Source organism: Hylobates moloch, unplaced genomic scaffold (genome assembly GCF_009828535.3).
Source record: "Hylobates moloch isolate HMO894 unplaced genomic scaffold, HMol_V3 SCAFFOLD_16, whole genome shotgun sequence".
Taxonomy (NCBI): domain Eukaryota; kingdom Metazoa; phylum Chordata; class Mammalia; order Primates; family Hylobatidae; genus Hylobates; species Hylobates moloch.
The window spans coordinates 16846677-16870889 of NW_026652291.1; the positions used below are offsets into that span (position 1 = coordinate 16846677).

General features: G+C 38.8%; 1 protein-coding gene across 4 annotated transcripts in view; it reads left to right on the forward strand.

The window, feature by feature from the left end:
- EML5 (EMAP like 5) overlaps positions 1-24213 on the forward strand; it is a 179606-nt gene that overhangs the window by 113093 nt on the left and 42300 nt on the right. For 2 of the 4 annotated variants that reach the window (XM_032134723.2, XM_032134724.2), the window contains exons 22-27: positions 13918-14070; positions 14781-14912; positions 16231-16319; positions 17506-17682; positions 20966-21167; positions 21853-21979. In XM_032134723.2, the coding sequence (XP_031990614.1) occupies positions 13918-14070; positions 14781-14912; positions 16231-16319; positions 17506-17682; positions 20966-21167; positions 21853-21979 (880 nt within the window). Of the gene's footprint in view, positions 1-13917; positions 14071-14780; positions 14913-16230; positions 16320-17505; positions 17683-20965; positions 21168-21852; positions 21980-24213 lie in introns of those variants that run through there. The other 2 variants (XR_009210359.1, XR_009210360.1) reach the window with 2 other exon arrangements.

Genomic DNA, 24213 nt, shown 5'->3' on the forward strand with positions numbered 1-24213 from the left:
CTTGTAATTTTTGCACATTGATTTTGTATCCTTTGACTTTGCTGAAGTTGCCTATCAGCTTAAGAAGCTTTTGGGCTGAGATAACAGGGTTTTCTAGATATACGATCATGTCATCTGCAAACAGAGACAGTTTTACTTCCTCTCTTCCTATTGGAATACACTTTATTTCTTTCTCTTGTCTGATGGCCCTGGCCAGAACTTCCAATACTATGTTCAATAGGAGTGGTGAGAGAAGGCATCCTTGTCTTGTGCTGGTTTTCAAAGGGAATGCTTCCAGCCTTTGCCCATTCAGTATGATACTCACTGTGGGTTTATCATTATTATTTTGAGGTATGTTCCATCAATACCTAGTTTATTGAGAATTTTTAACATGATGGGATGTTGAATTTTATCGAAGGCCTTTTCTGCATCTACTGAGATAATCATATGGTCTTTGTCTTTAGATCTGTTTATGTGATGAATTATGTTTATTGATTTGTGTATGTTGAACAAGCCTAGCATCCTGGGGATGAAGACAGCTTGATCGTGATGGATAATCTTTGATGTGCTGCTGGATTCAGTTTGCCAGTATTTTATTGAGGACTTTTGCATCAATGTTCTTCAGGCATATTGGCCTGGAGTTTTCTGTTTTTGTTGCATCTCTGCCAGTTTTTGGTATCAAGATGATGCTGGCCTCAAAAAATGAGTTAGGGAGGAGTCCCTTTTTTTCAGCTGTTTGGAATAGTTTCAGAAGAAATGGTACCAGCTCCTCTTTGGACCTCTGGTAGAATTTGGCTGTAAATCTTTCTGGTCCTGGGCTCTTTTTGGTTGGTAGACTATTTATTACTGCCTCATTTTCAGAACTTGTTATTGGTCTATTCAGGGATTCAACTTCTTCCTGGTTCCGTCTTTGGAGGGTGTATGTGTCCAGGAATTTATCCATTTCTTCTAGATTTTCTATTTTATTTGCATAGAGGTGTTTATAGTATTCTCTGATGGTTGTTTGTATTTCTGTGGGATCAGTGGTGATGTCCCCTTTATCATTTTTTATTGTGTCTATTTGATTCTTCTCTCTTTTCTTCTTTGTCTAGCTGATGATCTATTTTATTAATTTTTCAAAAACCAGCCCCTGGATTCATTAATATTTTTTCGAAGGGCTTTTTGTGTCTCTATCTCCTTCAGTTCTGCTGTGATCTTGGTTATTTCTTGTCTTCTGCTAGCTTCGGGGTTTGTTTGCTCTTGGTTCTCTAGTTCTTTTAGTTGTGATATTAGGGTGTCAATTTGAGATCTTTCTAGCTTTTTGATGTGGGCATTTAGGGCTATACATTTCCCTCTTAAAACTGCTTTAGCTGTGTCCCAGAGATTCTGGTATCTCGTCTTCATGTTCTTATTGGTTTCAAAGGACTTCTTGATCCTTCATTATTTACCCAGGAGTCATTTAGGAGCAGGTTGTTCAATTTCCATGTAGTTATGTGGTTTTAAATGATTTTCTTAATCTTGAATTCTAATTTGATAGTGTTGTGGTCTGAGAGACTGTTTGTTATGATTTCAGTTCTTTTATACTTGCTGAGGAGTGTTTTACTTTCAATTATGTGATCAATTTTAGGGTACGTGCTATGTGGTGCCAAGAAGAAATTATATTCTATTGTTTTAGGTTGGAGAGTTGTGTAGACATCTGTCAGGTCCACTTGATCCGGAGCTGAGTTCAAGTCCTGAATATCTTTGCTAATTGTCTGTCTTGATGATCTAATGTTGACAGTAGGGTGTTAAAGTCTCCCATTATTATTATGTGGGAGTCTAAGTTGTCTCTTCGTAGGTCTCTAAGAACTTGTTTTATGAATCTGGGTGCTCCTGAACTGGGTGCATGTATATTTAGGATAGTTAGCTTTACTTGTTGAATTGATCCCATTTCCATTATACAATGCTTTGTCTTTTTTGATCTTTGTTGGTTTAAAATGTTTTGTTAGAAACTAGGATTGCACTCTCTGCTTTTTCCTGCTTTCCATTTGCTTGGTAAATTTTCCTCCATCCCTTTATTTTGAGCCTATATGTGTCTTTACGCGTGAGATAGGTCTTTTGAATATAGCACACCAATGGGTTGTGACTCTTTATCAGCATGCCATTCTCTGTCTTTTAATTGGGGGCATTTAGCCAATTAACACTTAAGATTAATATTGTTATGTGTGAATTTCATCCTGTCATCGTGATGCTAGCTGGTTATTTTGCACACTTAATGTAGTTGCTTCATAGTGTCGTTGATTTTTGTACTTCAGTGTGTTTTTGCAGTGGCTGGTAACACTTTTTCCTTTCCATATTTAGTGCTTCCTTCAGGAGCTCTTGCAAGGCAGGCCTTGTGGTGACCAATTCCCTCAGCATTTGCTTGTCTAAAAAGGATTTTATTTCTCCTTCACTTATGAGGCTTAGTTTCGCCGGATATGAAATTCTGAGTTGGAAATTCTTTAAGAATGTTGAATATTGGCCCCTAGTCTCTCCTGGCTTGTAGGGCTTCTGCTGAGAGGTCTGCTGTTAGTCTGATGGGCTCCCCTTTGTAGGTGACCTGACTTTATCTCTGACTGCCCTTAACATTTTTTTCCTTCATTTTGACCTTGGAGAATCTGATGATTATGTATCATGGGGTTGATCTTCTCATGGAGTATCTTACTGGGGTTCTCTGGATTTCCTGAATTTGAATTTTGGCCTGTCTTATTAGGTTGGGGAAGTTCTCCTGGATGATATCCTGAAGTATGTTTTACAACTTTGTTCTATTCAGGTACCCCAATCAGTCATAGGTTCAGTCTTTCTACATAATCCCATAGTTCTCAGAGGTTTTGCTCATTCCTTTTCATCCTTTTTTTTTTTTTCTCTAATCTTGTATGTGTATCTTATTTCAGCAAGATAGTCTTCAAGCTCTGAAATTCTTTCCTCTGCTTGGTCTATTCAGTTATTGATACTTGTGGTTGCATTGTAACATTCTTGGTTGTGTTTTTCAGCTCCTTCAGGTCATTTGTGTTCCTCTCTAAACTGGTTATTCTGGTTAACAGCCCCTGTAATATTTTATCATGGTTCTTAGCTTCTTTGCATTGGGTTAGAACATGTTCCTTTAGCTCAGCAAAATTCATTATTACCCACCTTCTGAAGCCTACTTCTGTCAATTCATCCATCTCAGCCTTTGCCCAGTTCTGTGCCCTTGCTGGAGAGGTGTTGCGTTAATTTGGAGGAGAAGAGGCACTCTGGCTTTTTGAGTTTTCAGCATTTTTTTGTTTGATTCTGTCTCATCTTTGTGAGTTTATCTAGCTTCTCTGCTGACCTTTGGATGGGGTTTTGCAGGGACTTTTTTGTTGATGCTCTTGTTGTTGCTGTTTGTTTTTCTTTTTCCTTTTTTTTTTTTTTGAGATGGAATCTTGCTCTGTCACCCAGGCTGGAGTGCAGTGGCGTGATCTTGGCCCACTGCGACCTCCACCTCCTGGGTTCAGCCAGTTCTCTGCCTCAGCCTGCCAAGTAGCTGGGATTACAGGCACCTGCCACCACACCCAGCTAATTTTTTTTGTTTTTTTTTAGTAGAGACGGGGTTTCACCATCTTGGCCAGGCTTGTCTTGAACTCCTCACCTCATGATCCACCTGCCTCGGCCTCCCAAAAGTGCTGGGATTACAGGCATGAGCCACTATGCCTGGCCTGTTTTTCTTTTAACAGTCAGGCCCCTCTTCCTCTTCCAACTGAGGTTTGCTGGAGGTCCACTCCAGACCTTCTTTGCCTGGGTCCCTTCCACACCTTGAGGTGTCACCATTGGAGGCTGCAAAACAGTAAAGATGGCTGCCTGCTCCTTTCCCTAGGATCTCTGTCCCAGAGGGTCACTGAACTGATACCAGTGGGAACGCCCCTGTATAAGGTGTCTAGCAACCCCTGTTGGGGTGGTCTCACCCAATCAGGAGGCACAGGATCCAGGACCCACTTAATGAAGCACTCTGACTACCCGTTGGCAGAGGGGTGCATTACACTGGGGGGAAATCCCACTCGTCTTGACTGCCCAGATTCCTCAGAGCCAGTAGAGGGAAAGACTAAGTCTGCTGATCCATGGAGACCACGGATGCCCCTCCCCTCCAGGAGCTCAGTCCCTGGGAGATCAGAGTTCTATCCACAAACCTCTGGCTGGAGTTGCTGAAATTCCTGCAGGGAGAACCTGCCGAGTGAGGGGGTATGGTCAGGGTCCGACCTAAAGAGGCAGTCTGGCCACCATCTGCCACAGCCTCTGTGCTGCACTGTGGTGAACTCCTCCTGGGTCTAAACTGTCTATTTTCCCAGGCACCATCAGACAAGAAATGGCAGACTGGAGCTGCAGTGATGTCTGCTGCCCCTCCCCCAAGGAGCTCAGTCATCTGAGGCAGCAGACAGCCAAAGTTCCGTCCCTTCCCCCAGGAACTTGGTAGTCTTAGGCAGTCTGTAGCTAAGTGGCCACTGAGAATCTGTGCAGCTCTGTGCTTGGGACTCAAGGAACTGGTGGCATGGGCTCACAGCGGGGGGGGGATCTCCTGATCCACCGGTTGCCCAGATCCATGGAAAAAGTATCCTGGGCAGGATAGCACAATCACTCACTGCCTCTCTTGGCTGGGAGTGGGAGCTCCCCTTGTCCTGTGCAGCTCCCAGGGGGGCTGTTGCTCCACCCTGCTTTTCCTCACTCTCCATGGGTCATGCCAACCACCTTGTCAGTCCCAATGAGAGAACCTGGATACCTCAGTTGCTGGTGCAGGATTCACTTGCCTTTTTCGGTCTTCTTGGTGGGAGCCTCTGAGTACAGCTGTTTCTAGTTGGCTTTCTTGGCCCCTTCCCTTCCAAATGTGGCTTTTTTACTCTGGTTTTCTGCTCCCCTTTTAATTTTGATAACTAGAAAATTTTTCTAATTTTTCAGTGATCTCAGCTATGACTTTTAAAGGATACTTACGATATTAATCTTTGCTTAAACTCAACTTTCTACCTGCTTTATGCCTGCACCCAACCAGCAGAATAAGCATTGAGTAAAACAGGGAACTGTGATAATTGACCTCACTACTGTTTCTCTGCCCTCTTTTGTAGCAGAACTCCTTAAAATAGTTGAGGCGCTCTTCTCTGTGTGTTCACATGACAGTAGCTCCATAACCCACTCCAATTAGGCTTTTTTCCCTATTTGTCCATTTAACCTGCTGCCAATCTGTTACTTCCTGGTTCTCAGTGTATTCACCTCACAGCAGTTTTTGACAAAATTTATCATTCCCTTTTTTTTTCTGAAATACTTTATTCACTTGTCTCTGGAACCCGTGCGTGTTTGTTTCTTCTCTCTAATTCACTGACTCCCTTTTTCTGTTTCCTTTGCTAGCTCTATCTCTTCTTCCAGCACTCTGCATTTAGGACTGCTCCAGGGCTTCTCCCCAGACTTTCCTTTTCCTATGTACACTCACACTTTAGATTCAGTCGGTCACTGTCCAGTCAGAAGACGAGACTACAAAGCTTATTTGAACAGTGAGAATTTAATAAAAAGAATTGCTAACTAGTAAAAAGTGATTACCTACTGAAAAAGCCTTAGAGACAGCCACCATAGAAAGCAGCTACCAACCCTAGTACTAAGGGAGAGTGAACAAGTTAAAGGCAATTCAGACCTGTTTGGAAATGGTGTGGCTGCCACCAGAACATTCAGTGAGCTTGTGGCAAAAAAGCTTGCCAGAGGGTGCAGCCCTCAGTGGAACAGTGAGCTTAGTTACTTGGTGAAGGAGAAGCTTGCCAGAGGCAGCAGGCCAGAGCTGAATGGTCAGAACCACTGCTTGGTGAAGAGCTTAACCTAGGGCAAAATCACTGAACTGTGAGGACTCCTACCAGAGAATCTTACTGAAGTCTGCAAATTGCAGCCAAATCGTAGAGCCATTACAGTGATGGTGGAGAAACTTGCTGGAGGAGGCAGCTGGGGCTGCCACTATGGTGAATGCTATCAGGCCCCCTTCATGCCAGTACCCTGGCTCTGTTGGTAAAACAGCACACTGGAGGGAGGGAGTCACTTCTGTTTTGGCCTTGTAGTGTCTCTCCAGCTCCCTCTACTGGCAAGCTAGCAAAAAAGTCCGTGAGGCCCAAAGTGGCAGATTTGGAACTGAGAGGCAATAAATTAATAATCAGCACAGTCTTCCCCTCTGGCTAGTTAGCATCCACATGAATCTTTATACACACATTTGAACTTCAGTACAATCACAGAACTAACCTTATATTTCTACCCAAAGAGATGCAGCTACCCTTGGTACAAGTGAAGTAGTTCTCACCCCTAAAGAGAGAAGACCTACGCTATTCTCAAATTTAGTCACGGTCTTATATTCCTTAAACACAAAATTGTAAAGTTAACCTCCAACAAACTTGGATAAAATATTAAGGAGAAAAAGGAGAAAAAAGTAAAATAGTTAATATACACAAATAAAGACATACATATAACAAACATTTATGCACAGTTAGTATAGTCTTTATTCCTATAACTGGTCATAAGGCTGTAGTTGATACCTGTGACTTTTTTCTTCCATTAACCATTCCATAGTGTTTTTGTCCTTAGCCACAACCCAAGGTGGTTGTGGTGATGTAACTGGTGGGGTAACCCAAACCTTCATTACTGAACCATCTGAAGAAATGCCCTTTTCCCCCTGGTTGCTGACATTTTCCATTAAGCTTTACCATTGGTCATGGAGGGACTAAGAGGTGTCGCAGCAGATCCCCTTGGTTCCAGACATAACCCTCTTTACTTTCATTATGTAGCAGCAACTCAATTCCCCTTTGTAATCATGATCAGTCACACCAGCCAGAAGAGTAATAACTTCATTCTTTTCCTGTTGGTTTAGTGACATAAGGAGTCCACCATGGCTAGGTGGCAGTCTCATCTTCCAGTACAGTGGAACTATTGTTCTGTCCCCTAGTAGAAGCATTCCCCCTGCTCTTGGGAGCTAAGGCTCTGAATCAACAGGGTTCAGAGTTACCAGGATGCAAAACAAAATTGTGCAAATTGATTATTAGATACACTAGTGAGAAGGACCACTCTCAGTTTCACCTTTTGATTTCCAGACTTCTGAATTCTGGCTATGAGGTAGACAGCACTTTATAATGGTTTATGATTCAGAGCTTATACTGCATCCTATAAAACAGATACCCAGTCTTTTGAGGTGTTGTTTCCCAAATGGTGCCATATATAAGTCTTCAGCTAGCCATTCTATTAGCAGCTTTCTTTGGGAAATGGGGTATGTGATAAAACCAGTTAATTCCATGGGCATGAGCCTAATGCTACACATTCTTTGCTATGAAGTGAATTTGTCAGAAGTGTGAATTCTGTGATGGTAGTTAAGGCATCCTGTGTGTCCATGGATGATGATTCTAGTAGAAACATTATGAGCAGGGAAAGCAAATCCAGAATTCATGTCTATTCTACTGAGTATAAATCTTTGCCTCCATAATGGAAGAGGTCCAGTGTAACTAGCATCCCATCAGGTAGCTGGGCTGGTCTTCCTGGGGGAATGGTGTCATATAAGAGGTTCCATTGGTCTTTTCTGTTAATAGATTAGACACTCAGCAGTAGTGATAGCAAGATCAGCCTTGCCAAGAAGTCCACATTTTTGAGCCCAATCATAGACTCTGCCCTTGCCACCACTGAGAGTCCACTGGGCAAGTGCTAGGTAGCTAGGAAAAGAGGCTGACTGATAGCCTCAGAGAGTATCATTTTGTTCATCTGATTATTGAGCGCCTCCTCTGTATTGGATACTTTGATGAGTATTTTCTAGGACACAAAATCTTCGTAGCTTGTCCCCTGAGAATTTCATCCACACATCTATTTTCTATATTTTCTTGCCTCCAATATTTTATTCCTGTTTCTTCCAGGTCCCTATCATTCATCAAAATTGTTCGTCATTACTAATGAACCAGTATAAATCTGTACATGCGGTCATCTCTCACTTCAAAGTGGAAAACTAAGTAGACTGCTTGAAGTGCTGTCCACTGGGAGATTTTACCTACAATGCTGTTTTTGGGGGGTCACTCTTGAGTGGGGCTGTAATGCTTTCAAGTAGGTACCAACATATCAATAGAAACTTAAGTCTGACTCAAAATTTTTTCTTCCTCAGTGACTTGACCATAAGGAACACCCATGAGGCCTTAGACGTAGACCGACAGAGGGAAGAGGCATTGCAGCAAGAATTTTAAGGCACCTGTTCATGTAAATTACTTGTAACTTCCAGATCTCTCAAGCTTGGTCTTTTCCACTTGATACATTGCTGCTGTGCACACCCAATCTCTGGCTTGGTTAGTCATGTAACTTTCAGTTCATGATAGGAAGCTCAGGACACATAGTTCCCTGATATCCTGTAGTTAGGCATTTCCTCTCTAATAAGGTCTGGTAACAAGCAAGAAGCTGATTCTCAAAAGGAAAATAATTATCTATAAAGGAGGACATAGATTTGCTCTCAAGTCCTACAGTTCTGCAGTATGATTCTCCTTTGGTGGCTTCCAGAGGATCCACAGAGCATTGCTATTTACCATAGACACTTTGAGTATTATTGGATCTGCTGGATGATAGGTCCAAGTGGAAGATTAGCTTGCCTTATTTTGCTCTGGTCCTCACTGGAAGCTGGAAGCCTTGTAAGTGACTTGATAGTTGGGTAGAAGCAGCCATTCAATGTGCTATATGTTGCTTTCAAAAGACCTACCAAGCATTTTGTTCATTTTGTTCACAGTAGGCAATGGCAAATACAGTGACTTATCTTTCACCTTGGAGGGAATATCTTGACATACGTCAGATCATTGGACATCTAGAAACTTCACTGAGGTGGCAGATCTCTGAATTTTTGTAGGGGATTATCTGCCACTCTCTTGATTCACATATCTTACTAAGGTTTCTAAAGTACTTGTTGCTGCCTGTTCGGCAATCCACTCAGCATAATGTCATCAATGTAGTGGGCCATATAAATGGTTTGTGGAATGTCAAGGATATCTGTGGATGGTATTATGGCAGAGAACAGAGAGTTGAAAATAGTCGTGAGGCAAGGCTTTGAAGGTGTACTCAGGTATAAGCCAGGTAAAGACAAATAGCGTCTACTGATTCTTACAAATTGACATGGAGAAAAAAACAACCAGGGCAATAGCTGCGTAACAAATGCTAGGGGCTGTATTGATTTGTTCCAGGACAGGTACTACATTTGGAAGAACAGCTTTCAACTGGAGTCACCATCTGATTAAATTTATTATCCACAGTTATTAGCTAAAATTCATCTGATTTCAGCATAGACCCAACAGGCAAGTTTACATGGTAATGTGGTAGGTATTCAGACTCCTGCATATTTCAAGTCTGTGATGGTATTACTGATTTTTGTGACTCTCAGGGTTGAGGTTTTATTTCTGGTTTATTGCCTTTGGAAGGGAGGAGAATTTCCAGGGGTTTTCACTTAGTTCTTATTATAATGACTCTTACCACATGGATTATAGAGCCAATGTGGAGGAGTCTACCAGTTGCCACATATACCTATTTTAATTCAGGAATTGGATGGGTTCCACAGACCATCTTGGCCTACTGTGATTCAAACTTGGCGTAAGACTCCATCTGTCACAGGATCACTATAAGCTCCCATTTTGACTGGTATACAGCAGCAGCATTTTGTGTTCCCAAGAATTATCATCAATTCAGAGCCTATGTCTAGTGTCTGGTAATCCCTGAAAATTTGAATATTTCAATTTCCCCAGTTCACAGTCATTCTATAATAGTAAGTGAACACAGAGTCCTCAAAGAAAGATATTATATACTTGTGGTAGTGCTACAGGGTCCTTCCTCTTTGGCTGGCCTTTTCTTCAATCAAGGGGCTCTGAGTATATGAATTGGCTTAGGTGTGAAAACTGACTGAGAATCTGTGATTCTCCATTATGGTGATTTAATTTGAGTCAGGTTTCTAGTCACCAGGAATGGAGGTTTCTCTATTATATAAATCAGACATTCATCTAGTAGCCTACCCATCTGCTTCATTCCTAAATAAACGTGATCCATTAGCCACCAACAGAAATCTCCACAGGCTAAAACATTCTGATTATCAGCACATTCCTGCCGTCCTTTTCTGTAAAAGCATCTATCTTTATAATCCAGAGGTGGGCTGGTTAAGTGCTGCTACTTGGCCTCTGCTTCTCCATGATTATCTCTGTTAAATCAGGGAGGCTGTGTCAATGGCAACATCTCCTATGGCAGGGGTATCCAATCTTTTGGCTTCCCTGGGCCACATTGGAAGAATTGTCTTGGGCCACACATAAAATACACTAACGATAGCTGATGAGTTTTTAAAAAATCGCAAAAAAAGTCTCATGTTGTTTTAAGAAAGCTTATGAATTTGTGTTGGGTCATATTCAAAGCCATCCTGGGTTGCATGCCACCCATGGGCCGCAGGTTGGACAAACTTGTACTATGGTCGTTGCTGACTTATGTATGAGAACCGTCATAGAGCTTTTTGAGATGCAGATGCTGCCCTTAATATATTTTTCAATGCATTAGTGAAGGGACTATTTTTTAGACTTTCTTGGGGGATGTAGTTGGGGGATGGATGTGCCGGTTGCATATGAAAAATTATTCAAACATTCTTACCTCCCTAAGCTTTTAGATTCATTCCTCTCCATCAGGTGTCAGCCCATGGGTCAAAGCCAGCCCTGATTTTGTAAATAAAGTTTTATTGGATCACAGCCATGCTCATTCATTTATGTATCATCTAGGGCTGCTTTCACACTATAAAGAAGAGCTTAGTATTTGTGACAGAGACCATATGGCACACAAAGTTGAAAATATTTACTATTTTGTTCTTTAAGAAAATATTTGCTGATCTCTGTCCTAGAGTATGCTGCAGTTTGACCCACGTTATGAGTAGTGACAGCAAAGGAGGGGTTGTGTTAATTCTTCAGAAAGATGAGCATTTCCCTGCAGGGCAACTGCCCCAGAAGGTCAGACTTCTCAGACACAGGGAAAGCAAGCTATTTACACTGGAAAGTGAGACTCAGAATAACACAGAAGTTTGAGTTTCTCAGCTTTATTTAAGTCCAACCAGATATCCCCATTCCAAGTTTCAGAGTGCCCAATTAATGCCTTAACTTTCACATAAAGAACTTGGTGAGGCTGTCAATTCAATTGACATTGTAAATTTGCAACTCACACAATTAAATTTGTGTTTAATGTTTAGTAGTATCAGTCCTGTGGATTTAAGATGCCAGAGATTGTTTTAGACTTGCCGTGGGAGCATTCTCTACTTAGACCACAACTCATGCTGATAGTTTAAGGACCCGAGTTTTACTTCTTTCTGTAAATGTTCCACACTGTCAGTAAAATCTATTGCATACCACAGTCCTTATCATCAAAATTATGGTAATGCTAAGGGCAGGAGCCTCATGGGCTCCAAGGTGCTTAGCTCAGTAGACACTTATCTCAGTAGACACTTTATCATAATCAACAACAGGAGATAACTTGATTAATTGTGATGCCAATGTATACCTTGGGTTGTTAGCATTCCATTTCCCGTTGGTAAGGGCCCAGCACTGTGCTCAAGCCCAAAGGCATAACTAAGCCAATCCATCTTTGATGGTCTCTCTCCGGAGACCACTTTAGTACCAATTCTCCATCTGTCAAGAGATAGAAATTACCCCCAATAATTTGAACAGAAAATTTAATACAACATGGCAACTAATTAAAGGTGGTTAACTACTAAAAGTCATAAAAGAGGATTCTAGGAGATGTCACCCATGGGCTGACACATGATGGAGAGGAATGAATCTAAAAGCTTAGGGAGGTGAGAATGTTTGAATAGATTTTTCATATGCAACTCAGAAGTAGCAACTCCAGAAAGCAGCTGCACCCCACAGGACTAATGAGGAATTAACCTCATGGAGGAGAAGGATGGACCCTCCATTGACCCTCTAGCTCCAGCACATGGTAAGAGGGAAGAAATCTTTCCCTTGTGCTTTGGCCTTGCAGTGTCCCTCCAGTGTATCTACTGGCAAAATTCAAGTCAGCTAGCAAGGGAAAACATATCTACAGCGTCCAGCTTCAGTATCACGTAGCAGGAAAAAGAAGGCTGGATTTGGAGCTGAGAGGCAATCAATTAATAACAAACTCTTAACCAGTTTATGGTTGTAACTACTATCTGTGTGTGATTGTGTCCCATATTAGATCTCGTCTGTTCTTTTCCCTTGAGCTCCTGAAAAGGATTCGTATGTTAAATTGTCTCCTTCATGTCTTCACTTGAACTTCTCATAGGCATCTTTAACTTAATTTGTACCGAACTAAGCACTGGTTCCTCCTCTAGTTTATCCCATTTCAGTAAATGGCATCACCACTCAAGCAAAACCATGCCCTTGACGCCTTTCACCCCACATCTAGTTGGTCAAAGTTCTACCAGCTCTGTCTTTGAAATATATCCAAATCCTTCCTCTTATCACCTCCACTGCTGCCACCCTGCTACAGGTCATCATCATCTCTTGACTCTCAAATCTGATAAATCACATCTTAGATTTCTTCATTTCCAATGTATGCTTGATAATTAAATGACTACTTGTTCTCAACTTATGCTATAACTTTTCATTCTGTATATACCCTGTCCTTTCCTCATCAGATTTCATACAAGATACCAAAATCCTTAGGGCTTTTGAATATGTTTGCTGCAACCCCTGCTGTTAGTTGGTAAGCCCTTTTTTGTGTTTATCAATGCAGCACTAACCCTTATTTTTACTAATTAATGTTAACATCATTAATGACATTAATGAATGATATGAATTTTATCATTAATAATAAAAATATTTCATATATGGTTCTGAAACATATAGATAGATGTATCTTCCTACCTTTAATAATGGCCTATTATCAGATTTTTAAAAATATCTTAGTTTCATAGGCCAGGTGCTGTGGCTCACGCCTGTAATCCCAGCACTTTGGGAGTCTGAGGCAGGTGGTTCACCTGAGGTCAGGAGTTTAGGACCAGCCTGACCAACATGGTGAAACCCCATCTCTACTAAAAATACAAAAGCAGCCAGGCCTGGTGGCACATGCCTGTAATGCCAGCTACTTGGGAGGCTGAGGCAGGAGAATCACTTGAACCCAGGAGGCGGAGGTTGCAGTGAGCTGAGATCATGCCATTGCACTCCAGCCTGGGCAACAAGAGGGAAATTCCATCTCAAAAAAAAATTACTTTTATAAAGATGACTTATTTCTTAAATTTCTGTTTTTTTGGAAAGAAGCTACAAAGGTAAAACCTACTCTGCAAAACTTCCACATATATCATTGGCTTTTTATGTTAATTAAAATCTCTCATTCTTTTTCATCAACTTAATTTATTTTAAGGTAAATATCAGTACTTGCTTTTGTTGTATTCAAAAGTGAGTTTCATTCCTGCTTAGAATTCCATACCATTGACTTCTATAGAAAACTTTATCTGTATCTCTTGACTCCTTTTTAATATTGATTTGAGGCCATAATAAAGAAGCAACCTTTTTAGCAAATACTTTCTTTTTTTTTTGAGGCAAGGTCTCACTCTGTAACCCAGGCTGGGGTGCAGTGGTGCAATCATAGCTCACTGCACCTTCAACCTCCTGGGCTCAAACAGTCCTCCCGCCTCAGCTTCCTAAATAAATGGGACTACAGGTGTATGCCACCATGCCTGTCTCTTTATTTATTTACTTACTTACCTGTCTTCCCTTCCCTCTTCTCTCTTCCCCCTCGCCCCTTGTCCTTTGCCACTTGCCCCTTCCCCTACTCTGCCTACTGGCAGAGATGGAGTCTTGCTATGTTGCCCAGGCTGGTCTTAACCTCCTGGCCTCAGGCGATCCTTCTGCGTCAGCTCCCCAGAGTGCTTGGATTATAGGCATGAACCACCACACCTGGCCCATACTTTAAATTAGAAAAAAGGGAAAATTGCCTAATATACTCTTTCTTTTTCAGGTGGGAGGTGTTGCTGTTTTTCTCCTGATGGTAAAGCTTTAGCCGTAGGTCTCAACGATGGAAGCTTCTTAATGGCAAATGCAGATACTCTAGAGGATCTTGTGTCTTTTCATCACAGAAAAGATATGATTTCAGATATTCGATTTTCACCTGGTAAGATCCATTGAAATTGTATTTGAGTATTAACTTGGGTCTGGCAGTGTATAAATGTATCAATGTGTAATTTTTATTAACTGTTATGTTATCTCAGAACTTAACTTTTTTACTAGAAGAGGCAGTGTAGCAAGAGGTAAAAGCCCTGTTGTTAGATTGATGCAAATATCTGTCTTAGTGCCAATTCTGTTACTAAATTTTCTGTGTGACTTGAGCCAGGATGCTTCTCTGAGCTTTTGTTTCCTCATTTGTGATATAAAAGGGGTTGAATAACTGTTTTCGTTATATTCTTAATGCTTTTGAAATTGCACTCATTTTACTCCATTAATTTCCATGTATTCATTATCTACTACAAACCTACTGTAATGTAGCAGTTACTAATGTTAAGGCAAAATTTACTTATGTTGGTTTAGTTCCATTTTTTTTCTAAATTTAGAGGGAGTTTTGTTAAATACAAAGTATCAAAACTACATCATACATAGTTTTTGACATTTGCTTCCTACTGAACTAATTTGTTACACTAAAAAATTATTTTGTTAAGTATAATATACTTGAAAAATATTATTTGTCATTTAACACATCTGTCTTATTATAATTTATGAAACAACTAAGATTTCTCCATAAAGAAAAGGAAAATTAACTCCAGTTTCAGAATGTAAAAAAGTATTTCCAAAGATAGAAAATGTCAAGCAAATATGTTTCTATTATAGGTTCTGGGAAATATCTTGCTGTAGCATCCCATGACAGCTTTATAGATATATACAATGTAATGAGTAGTAAACGAGTAGGAATATGCAAAGGAGCTACCAGTTACATAACCCATATTGATTGGGATATTAGAGGTAAGACTTTAAATAACTTAATATTTGATTAAAGTGTCATTTGATTTAGTGTAGCTATATTAGAGAAACAGAAAAGTGATTCAACAGATGAGTTAAAAAGAATTGGGAAAAACAACCATTATTCTCAAAATTATTTTTTATTATTTTACATCTGAAGGTGAATACTATAGAGTTGAGACTTTTTCTTTTTTCTGTTCTTTTTTTGAGACAGGTCTCACTCTGTCACCCAGGCTGGAATGCTGTGGTACAATCACAGTTCACTACAACCTCAACCTCCTGGGCTTAAGTGATCCTCCCAACTCAGCCTCCTGAGTAGCTGGGACTACAGGCATGCACCACCATGCCTGGCTAATATTTAAATGTTTTGTACAGACAGGGTCTCACTATATTGCCCAGGCTGGTCCCGAACACCGGGACTCAAGCAATCCTCCCACCTTGGCATCCCAAAGTGCTGTGATTATAGGCATGAGCCACTGCACCCAGCCTACACTTTTCAATACTTCACCTAATATCGTTCAAATAATAGTACAGTAAGTGATTAGTTGTTTAATTTGTAAAGTGATTTAAATATTATGCAAAAAAATTGTTGTGAAGATGTCTTGATCTTTGTCATATAAATTCGATATAAATAGAATATAGAAATGTTGGCCAGGTATGGTGGCTCATGCCTGTAATCCCAGTACTTTGGGAGGCCAAGGCTGGAGGACTGCTTGAGCCCAGGAGTGAGTCTAGGCGACAGAGTGAGACGCCATTCCTAAAAAACAAAATGAAATACATTTTTAAAAAGAAATGTTAATGAAGATTTTAAAGTCATTTTTCTCATTGTTTGATATGAAATATATCTTTAAAAAGAGTCATAATCATATAAGATAAAGAACTTAATGAGTATGTTTGTATTTTAGCAGAATGCATGGCATATGACTGAGTTTAATATATTTGATAAATGTTAAGTATTTTAAATGCTCTCTTTTTAAGTATGTTATTGTGTCATGTATTCAACTATATAAATTGAGCATCATAAAGTTTTTCTAAATATAATTAAACAGATACTTACACTTTAAAAAGTATTTTAACATTTGTTTCTAGGAATTTTTTACATGTGCATAACCAAAGAAATCATTTTTACATATACAAAAATCAAACCACTTATGAATCTAGTTACTTAATAATATGGAATTATAAAAATAAAATGTTCTTACTATATGTTGACTGCAGCAGAAAATGGTTTTTATATTTAAGCTGATTTTTTCCCATAAAACTTAAACATATATTTGTATGTATTTTATATGTGTAAATATTTTTTAAAATTTTTTTGAAGGAAAGCTTTTACAGGTCAACACTGGTGCTAAGGAACAATTATTCTTTGAAGCTCCCAGAGGGAAAAAACAAACCATCCCCAGCGTGGAGGTAGGACAATAGTGGTGCTTGTAGTGTTGTTTATGTGAATAAGAGTGGCTAGAAAACTGATACCTACTTTCTATCGTTTAGTTACACGTGAAGTCCGTTCTCAAATTATTAAAATATTGGATATTCTTGAGTTTACTGAGTCAATACATGGGTGAAGGAAGAAACACTATATTAATAAAAGGAGTCAGCGGGCATGATGGTTCACGCCTGTAATCCCAACACTTTGGAAGCCGAGGCAGGCAGATTGCTTGTGCTCAGGAGTTCAAGACCAGACTGGATAACATGTTGAAACCCCATCTCTACAAAAAAATACAAAAAATTAGCCGGGCATGGTGGCATGTGCCTATAGTCCCAGTTACTTGGGAGGCTGAGGTGGGAGGATTGCTTGAACCTAGGAGGCGGAGGCTGCAGTGAGCGATGTTCGTGCCACTACACTCCAGCCTGGGTGACAAAGTGAGACCCTGTATTAAAAAAAAAAAAAAAAAAGGAATAAATCACTTGCATGGCTAGCTGTGCTCCAGTTGCTTTCCTCAAAAGACAAGAAGCGTGAAATAGCAAATAGAAGACACGCCATCTAAGATTGGAGTATTGCATGTCTGCCACGTCCTTAGGAATCCATATGCCTAAGATATTTGTTGGCAGATTACTGTTTTTGCTTTAAAAAAAAAAAAAATAAGAAAAATTGTGTTGCATTTTGTGCCTGACAATATTAGCCTTTTTTTTTTTTTTTTAACTTGGCCTAGGAAGAGAGGCTTAACAAATTTAACATGAAAGTGGGTTAATGAAGGGAGGGACCATAAGTAAAAGTTCTAAATTTCTAGTAAGGGTTAGTTGGAAAACATACTTATAATGCATTATTAGAAATTTAAACATGAACTGTAAGAATCTTACTTGATTATCCTAAAGTCAGAAACAGTTTTATTATTAACACTGTATGTTTAGCATCTAGAACACACAGTGGATATATAATTATATTCTGAATAATGCTATGTTAAAATTTTTCTGCAGCAACTAGTAGGCTCTGGGGAGTTATAAAACCAAGACAACTAATAATTTAACTATTTTTTCATTAAAACTTTCATTTTACTTGTGACACACATAATTACAAAGAAAAATGTTTACATTTTGGTTGTTAATATTTTAGGTTTGGATAATCCAAACTTACAGCATTGTTTTTCGTTTTTAGGTAGAAAAAATTTCTTGGGCATCATGGACAAGTGTACTTGGTTTATGCTGTGAAGGAATTTGGCCAGTAATTGGAGAAGTTACAGATGTAACTGCTTCTTGCCTCACCAGTGACAAAATGGTTCTAGCTACCGGGGATGATTTGGGATTTGTGAAGTTATTTAGATATCCTACTAAAGTATGTGTTTTTCTTTAGCTTTCCTAATGATCATAAATTATGAAATGGTTAAGGTAATGTCCTGTCATAGCACTTCTTTGTTATTAATTGTACATATGTAATACATAATGTTGTAATCTGAAAGGTTCAGAATTATGTTTCATATCTATAGCTTTTAAGTATTATAATTTATGATCCCATATCTTAAGTTATATATCATATCCTATAGTGTTTTTCAGTATTGACTAATATGAACATCCCTTTTACAAGAAACATCTTGGCTTGGGACAGTGGCTCATGCCTATAATCCCAGTATAGTACTTTGGGAGCCTGAGGTGGGAGGATCACTTGAGGCCAGGCATTTCAGGCCAGCCTGGGCAGCATAGTGAGATGTCCTCTCTACAAAATAGAGAAAAAAATTAGCTAGGTATTGTGGTACTTGCCTGTAGTCCTAGCTACTCAGGAGGCTGAGGTGGGAAGATTGCTTGAGCCCAGGAGTTGGAGGCTACAGTGAGTTGTGGTCATGTCATTGCACACCAGTCTGGGTGACAAAGCAAAACCCTATGTCAAAAGAGAGAGAGAGACACACATTCCTTTTATCCTCAATATTAACTTCAATAATTTTTCTATTTTTAATTGGATATATACTATTAACAGCAAATATGAACTTTTTATAGTTACAGCTTCAAACTTTAAGTTGTTTTTACCAATTAAATAGAAAATACTTACACTTACAAAATTAAGCACCATTAATTTAATGTAATGAATGACTTTTTCGTTGAAACCAAATCATACAAATTCTTTTTTTTCTGCTTTCGTAGCAGAATATATGTGCATTTTAAATCATCAGCATCATTTGTTGATGATTTTCTGCTTAAAATTGGTATTTACTTGCTGCTTATGTATATTGTTTGTTTTTTTTTTCTTTTTTTCGAGATGGAGTCTCACTCTGTTGCCAGGCAGGAGTGCAGTGGCGTGATCTCGGTTCACTGCAACCTCCACCTCCCGGGTTCAAGCTATTCTCCTGCCTCAGCCCCCTGAGTAGCTGGGATTACAGGCTCACACCACCATGCCCAGCTAATTTTTTTGTATTTTAGTAGAGACGGGGTTTCACCATGTTGGTCAGGCTGGTCTCAAACTCCTGACCTTGTGATCCGCCCACTTCGACCTCCCAAAGTGCTGGGATTACAGGTGTGAGCCACTGGGCCTGGCCAACAGATTCTTTGGCATTCTACGTACCTATGCTTCTGTGTGCTGTGCAAGTACTTAATTCTTTTATCACTTCCCTCTGTTCAAACTACTGTAAAATATTAGGCTTTACCTTAACACAGAAATAAAATTTATATATCAAGTCCAGATACAATGCATTCCTTTCTTTCTTTTTTTTTTTTTAGACAACGTCTCTCTCTCTGTCACCCAGGCCGGAATGCAATGATGCAATCATGGCTCACTGCAGCCTCGACCTCCCAGACCCAAGTTATCCTCCCACCTCAGCCTCTTGAGTAACTGGGACCAGAGGCACATGCCACCATGCCTGGCTAATTAAAGAAAAAAAAATTTTTTATAGAGATGGGGTCTCCAGATGTTGCCTATGCTGGTCTCAAACTCCTGAACCCAAGTGATCCTCCTGCCTCGGCATCCTAAAGTGGTGGGATTACAGGCGCGAGTCACTGTTATCTGGCAGCATTTATTTCTTAATTCACAAATTAAGTTATATATTATACTCTGGCACCAACATGAACATAAAGATAAATTTGAAATACAGCACTGAAATGATATTGTGGTATTCAGTTCCTGGTGATCTTAAGTAACTGCTCATATTAATATTTTTAGATCAGCATTGAAATGAAAACACGGGTTTAAAAATTCTCATTGAAAACTCAGACACCCAAGAAAATATTCCACCGATTCCTGTTTTAAATACATGTAAATGGTAGAGTCTTAGTTGTTAACAATGTGTTCCACGAAAATATTTGCCAGAAACTTCACTTCCAGCATTCCAGATGGTGTAGATCCCTTAGGAACAGGTTCTGGGATATTGATCTACAGATTATTTTTTCACCTTAGTATAGCAAGAACCACACAGTCTTAGAGAAACTACCTTCTTGCCATGCTTTGATGACAGATCCCTTGCCCTGACTTAATTATTAAGAGTCATCATTCCTGCCAGGCACGGTGGCTCACGCCTATAATCCCAGCACTTTGGGAGGCCGAGGCAGGTGGATCACCTGAGGTCAGGAGTTCGAGACCAGCCTAGTCAACATGGTGAAACCCCGTCTCTATTAAAAACACAAAAAATTAGCTGGGCACGGTGGCGAGTCCCTGTATTCCCAGCTACTTGGGAGGCTGAGGCAGAAGAATCGCTTGAACCAGGAGGAGGAGGTTACAGTGGGCCGCGATCATGCCACTGCACTCCAGTATCAAAAAAAAAGAGTCGTCATTCCTAGGGAATTCACAAATTTTGCTATTACTGTGTTTTGTATAAGACATCTCTTATTTTAACACCTTTGAAAAGATATTAACAGAAAACCTGCTTTATGATGCTTTGATCTGAAATTTATGTAACTTGGTAATGCTAGATTTTAAAGTTGCCAGTATTTATAACTTAAACTTTATTGTTATTTAAAAGGAAAATACATTTCTATGTGTATTGCTTACAAAGAAAAGCACTAATGAATTAAGATGAAAGATATTTACATGGGTATATACGTATATGTATACCAAAGCAATCAATCGATCGTTACTTTTCGTTAACATACTCATGCTGTACATAGGCATGTGTATCCTTTCTCAATTATTGCATCTATTTCCAACAGTAATACATCTGCATAACCGTTGTCTTTAATATATATACACTATTCCATATACATTGTAATTAACTATTACTTTCAACATTTAAGGTATTTAATTTTTTTCACTACTATAAGTAAATACCATGGTAAGTATTTTTTTACACAGATAGCATTTTCTTAGCATAGATCCCTAAAAGGGAGATGGGTGAGTCAAATACAAGAACATTTTTATGCTTTTAATGCAGAATACCAAGTTGGTTTTTTAAAGAGTTTTGCCTGGGGTACCAGCATTTTGTGAAACTACTGGTTTTATATCTTGTCCTTAACAGGTTTGGGAATTGGTATCTTTTATTCTGCTGAGTTTCAGTATTTTCTCATACTTTTTTTAACACACTGCACTTGAAATGATTAATTTCTAATTATTTATTAATAAAATAAATTCAAAATCATAATGGAAATATTTAAATAATGAAATTTCTCAGAAAGATTGTTTGAATTTTCTTCCTCTTTAGGGGAAATTTGGAAAGTTTAAGAGGTATGTGGCCCATAGTACACATGTCACAAATGTTCGCTGGACTTATGATGACAGCATGTTGGTTACCCTAGGAGGTACAGATATGTCTTTAATGGTGTGGACAAATGAGATGGAAGGCTATCGAGAAAAAAGGCCTTGTGATAGTGAAGAATCTGACATTGATTCTGAAGAAGATGGGGGTATGTCATTTTATAATACTTGAACAAAAATATAGGGAAAATTTAGCACAACTTATTTAAGCTGTAGAAGTTAAAGCAAGTAATAATAATGTTTGAATAATTGTAGTGTTACTGTTTTTAGTCTGTTTAACATCAGAATCCGTTTTGTGACTCAAGAACAACAGGTTGTCATGAATTTATGACTTCGATATTATTTATCTACAAATGAAAAATATCTAAATTTTAAATAAGTACTGTTAAGGTAAATTTTATATTATTAAACCTCATATTTTAAAATAATTTTGGTTTTCTTCTAATATACCAGTAATATCAACTCATTATAGAAAATGTATTTTGCCATAAAAATTAAACACAGCCTCCATAATTTGACCACACAGAGGTAACACCTCACGTCTTTTAATATTTGGGGTATATCGTAAGATGTATGTAGCTAATATTTTTTTAAGAAAAGTATGGTCATATTGAACTTATTTTTTAACCTGCTATTATTACTTAGTAATACTTTGAAAATATCATTACATATAATTAAATATTCTTTTACATTGTTTTTTCTGGTTGCATATTCATAATTTGCTTATAACAACTTAATTTATTTCATATTGTTGAACATCTTTGTATCCAATTTATAAGATCATAATTGATCTCGATTATTGATTAAAGAATAACTCATATATTTTGATTGTAGGCTATGACAGTGATGTTACGAGGGAGAATGAAATCAGTTACACCATCAGAGCCTTATCAACAAATATTCGCCCAATGTTTGGAATCAAGCCTCATTTACAACAAAAAGAACCCTCAGTTGATGAAAGGTAATAATTTAGTGTAGTATTAGATGAAGGAAAAGATATTGTCATTAAAAATGGAATTTATTGTTTAAGTGGCTTTTTTACACTAAGTAAGAGTGATATTCTTGCTTTAGACAATTCACAGCACCTCTTAGAAAGTATGTCTGTCTTTACCTTTTGGTATCAGCCTGGGTGATGTAGTGAGACCTTGTCTCTATGGAAATATAAAAATAATCCAGGTCTAGTGGTGTGTGTTTGTAGCCCCAGCTACTTCAAAGGCTGAGGCAGGAGCATTGCTTGAGCCCAGAAAGTTGAGATTGCAGTGAGTTATGATTGGCGCCACTGCCAATCTGACACTGAGTGTCAGAATGAGGCCCTGTCTCAAAAAAATAACCCACAAAAAAACAAAAACAAGACCCTATTGGTGGTAACACTATGTGTTAACACTAGTGGTTTAGGGATTTATACATATTTATAAGGTTGATATAATTCATCTTATTTGCTAACTTTTATAAATGTGTGTGATGAGGTTGGAGGAGATAATAAAAATTGAATCCAATACCAAGTACTTTTTAAGAAGTATGTGAGCAGTATTGTGATTTAATTTTGAAAAGGCCTGCCTATACATGTGCCTTTATTCAAGCATAGACAATCCTCATTTCAAAAATTTTCCAAAAAGGCAGGTTGTCTTTAATGGGAATTATTGGTCTTAGTCTAGAATTAGCAAATAAAAAAGTAAGGACATATGCAAGGCCATTTTATGAGGAGAGATCACTTTTTTTTATTATACTTTAAGTTCTGGGATACATGTGCAGAACATGCAGGTTTGTTACATAGGTATACACATGCCATGGTGGTTTGCTGCATCCATCAGCCCATCATCTACATTAGATATTTCTTCTAATGCTATCCCTCCCCTAACTCCCCACTCCCTGACAGGCTCCAGTGTGTGTGATTCCCCTCCCTGTGTCCATATGTTCTCATTGTTCAACTCCCACATATGAGTGAGAACATGTGGTGTTTGGTTTTCTGTTCCTGTGTTAGTTTGCTGAGAATAATGGTTTCCAGCTTCATCCATGTCCCTGCAAAGGACATGAACTCATCCTTTTTTATGGCTGCATAGTATTCCATGGTGTTTATGTGCCACATTTTCTTTATCCAGTCTATTATTGATGGGCATTTGAGTTGGTTCCAAGTCTTTGCTATTGTGAATAATGCTGTAATAAACATAAATGTGCATGTGTCTTTATAGTAGAATGATTTATAATCCTTTGGGTATATACTCAGTAATGGGATTCCTGGGTCAAATGGTATTTCTAGTTCTAGATCCTTGAGGAATCGCCACACTGTCTTCCACAATGGTTGAACTAATTTACACTCCCACCAACAGTGTAAAAGCGTTGCTGTTTCTCCACATCTTCTCCAGCATCTGTTGTTTCCTGACTTTTTAATGATCACCATTCTAACTGATGTGAGATGGTATCTCATTGTGGTTTTGATTTGCATTTCTGTAATGACCAGTGATGATGAGCTTTTTTTCACGTTTGTTGGCCGCATAAATGTCTTCTTTTGAGAAGTGTCTGTTCATATCCTTAGCTTTTTGGTGAGGTTGTTTGTTTCTTTCTTGTAAATTTGTTTAAGTTCTTTGTAGATTCTGGATATTAGCCCTTTGTCAGATGGATAGATTGCAAAAATGTTCTCCCATTCTGTAGGTTGCCTGTTCACTCTGATGATGTTTTCTTTTGCTGTGCAGAAGCTCGTTAGTTTAATTAGATCCCATTTGTCAATTTTTGCTTTTGTTGCAGTTGCTTTCAGTGTTTTAGTCATGAAGTGTTTGCCCATGCCTATGTCCTGAATGGTATTACCTAGGTTTTCTTGTAGGGTTTTTATGGTTTTAGGTCTTACGTTTAAGTCTTTAATTCACCTTGAGTTAATTTTTGTATAAGGTGTAAGGAAGGGGTCCAGTTTCGGTTTTCTACATATGGCTAGCTAGTTCCCCCAACACCATTTATTAAAGAGGGAATCCTTTCTCATTGCTTGTTTTTGCCAGGTTTGTCAAAGATCAGATGGTTGTAGATATGTGGCATTATTTCTGAGGCCTCTGTTCTGTTCCATTGGTCTATATATCTGTTTTGGTACCAGTACCATGCTGTTTTGGTTACTGTAGCATTTTAGTATAGTTTGAAGTCAGGTAGCATAATGCCTCCAGCTTTGTTCTTTTTACTTAGGATTGTCTTGGCTATATGGGCTCTTTTTTT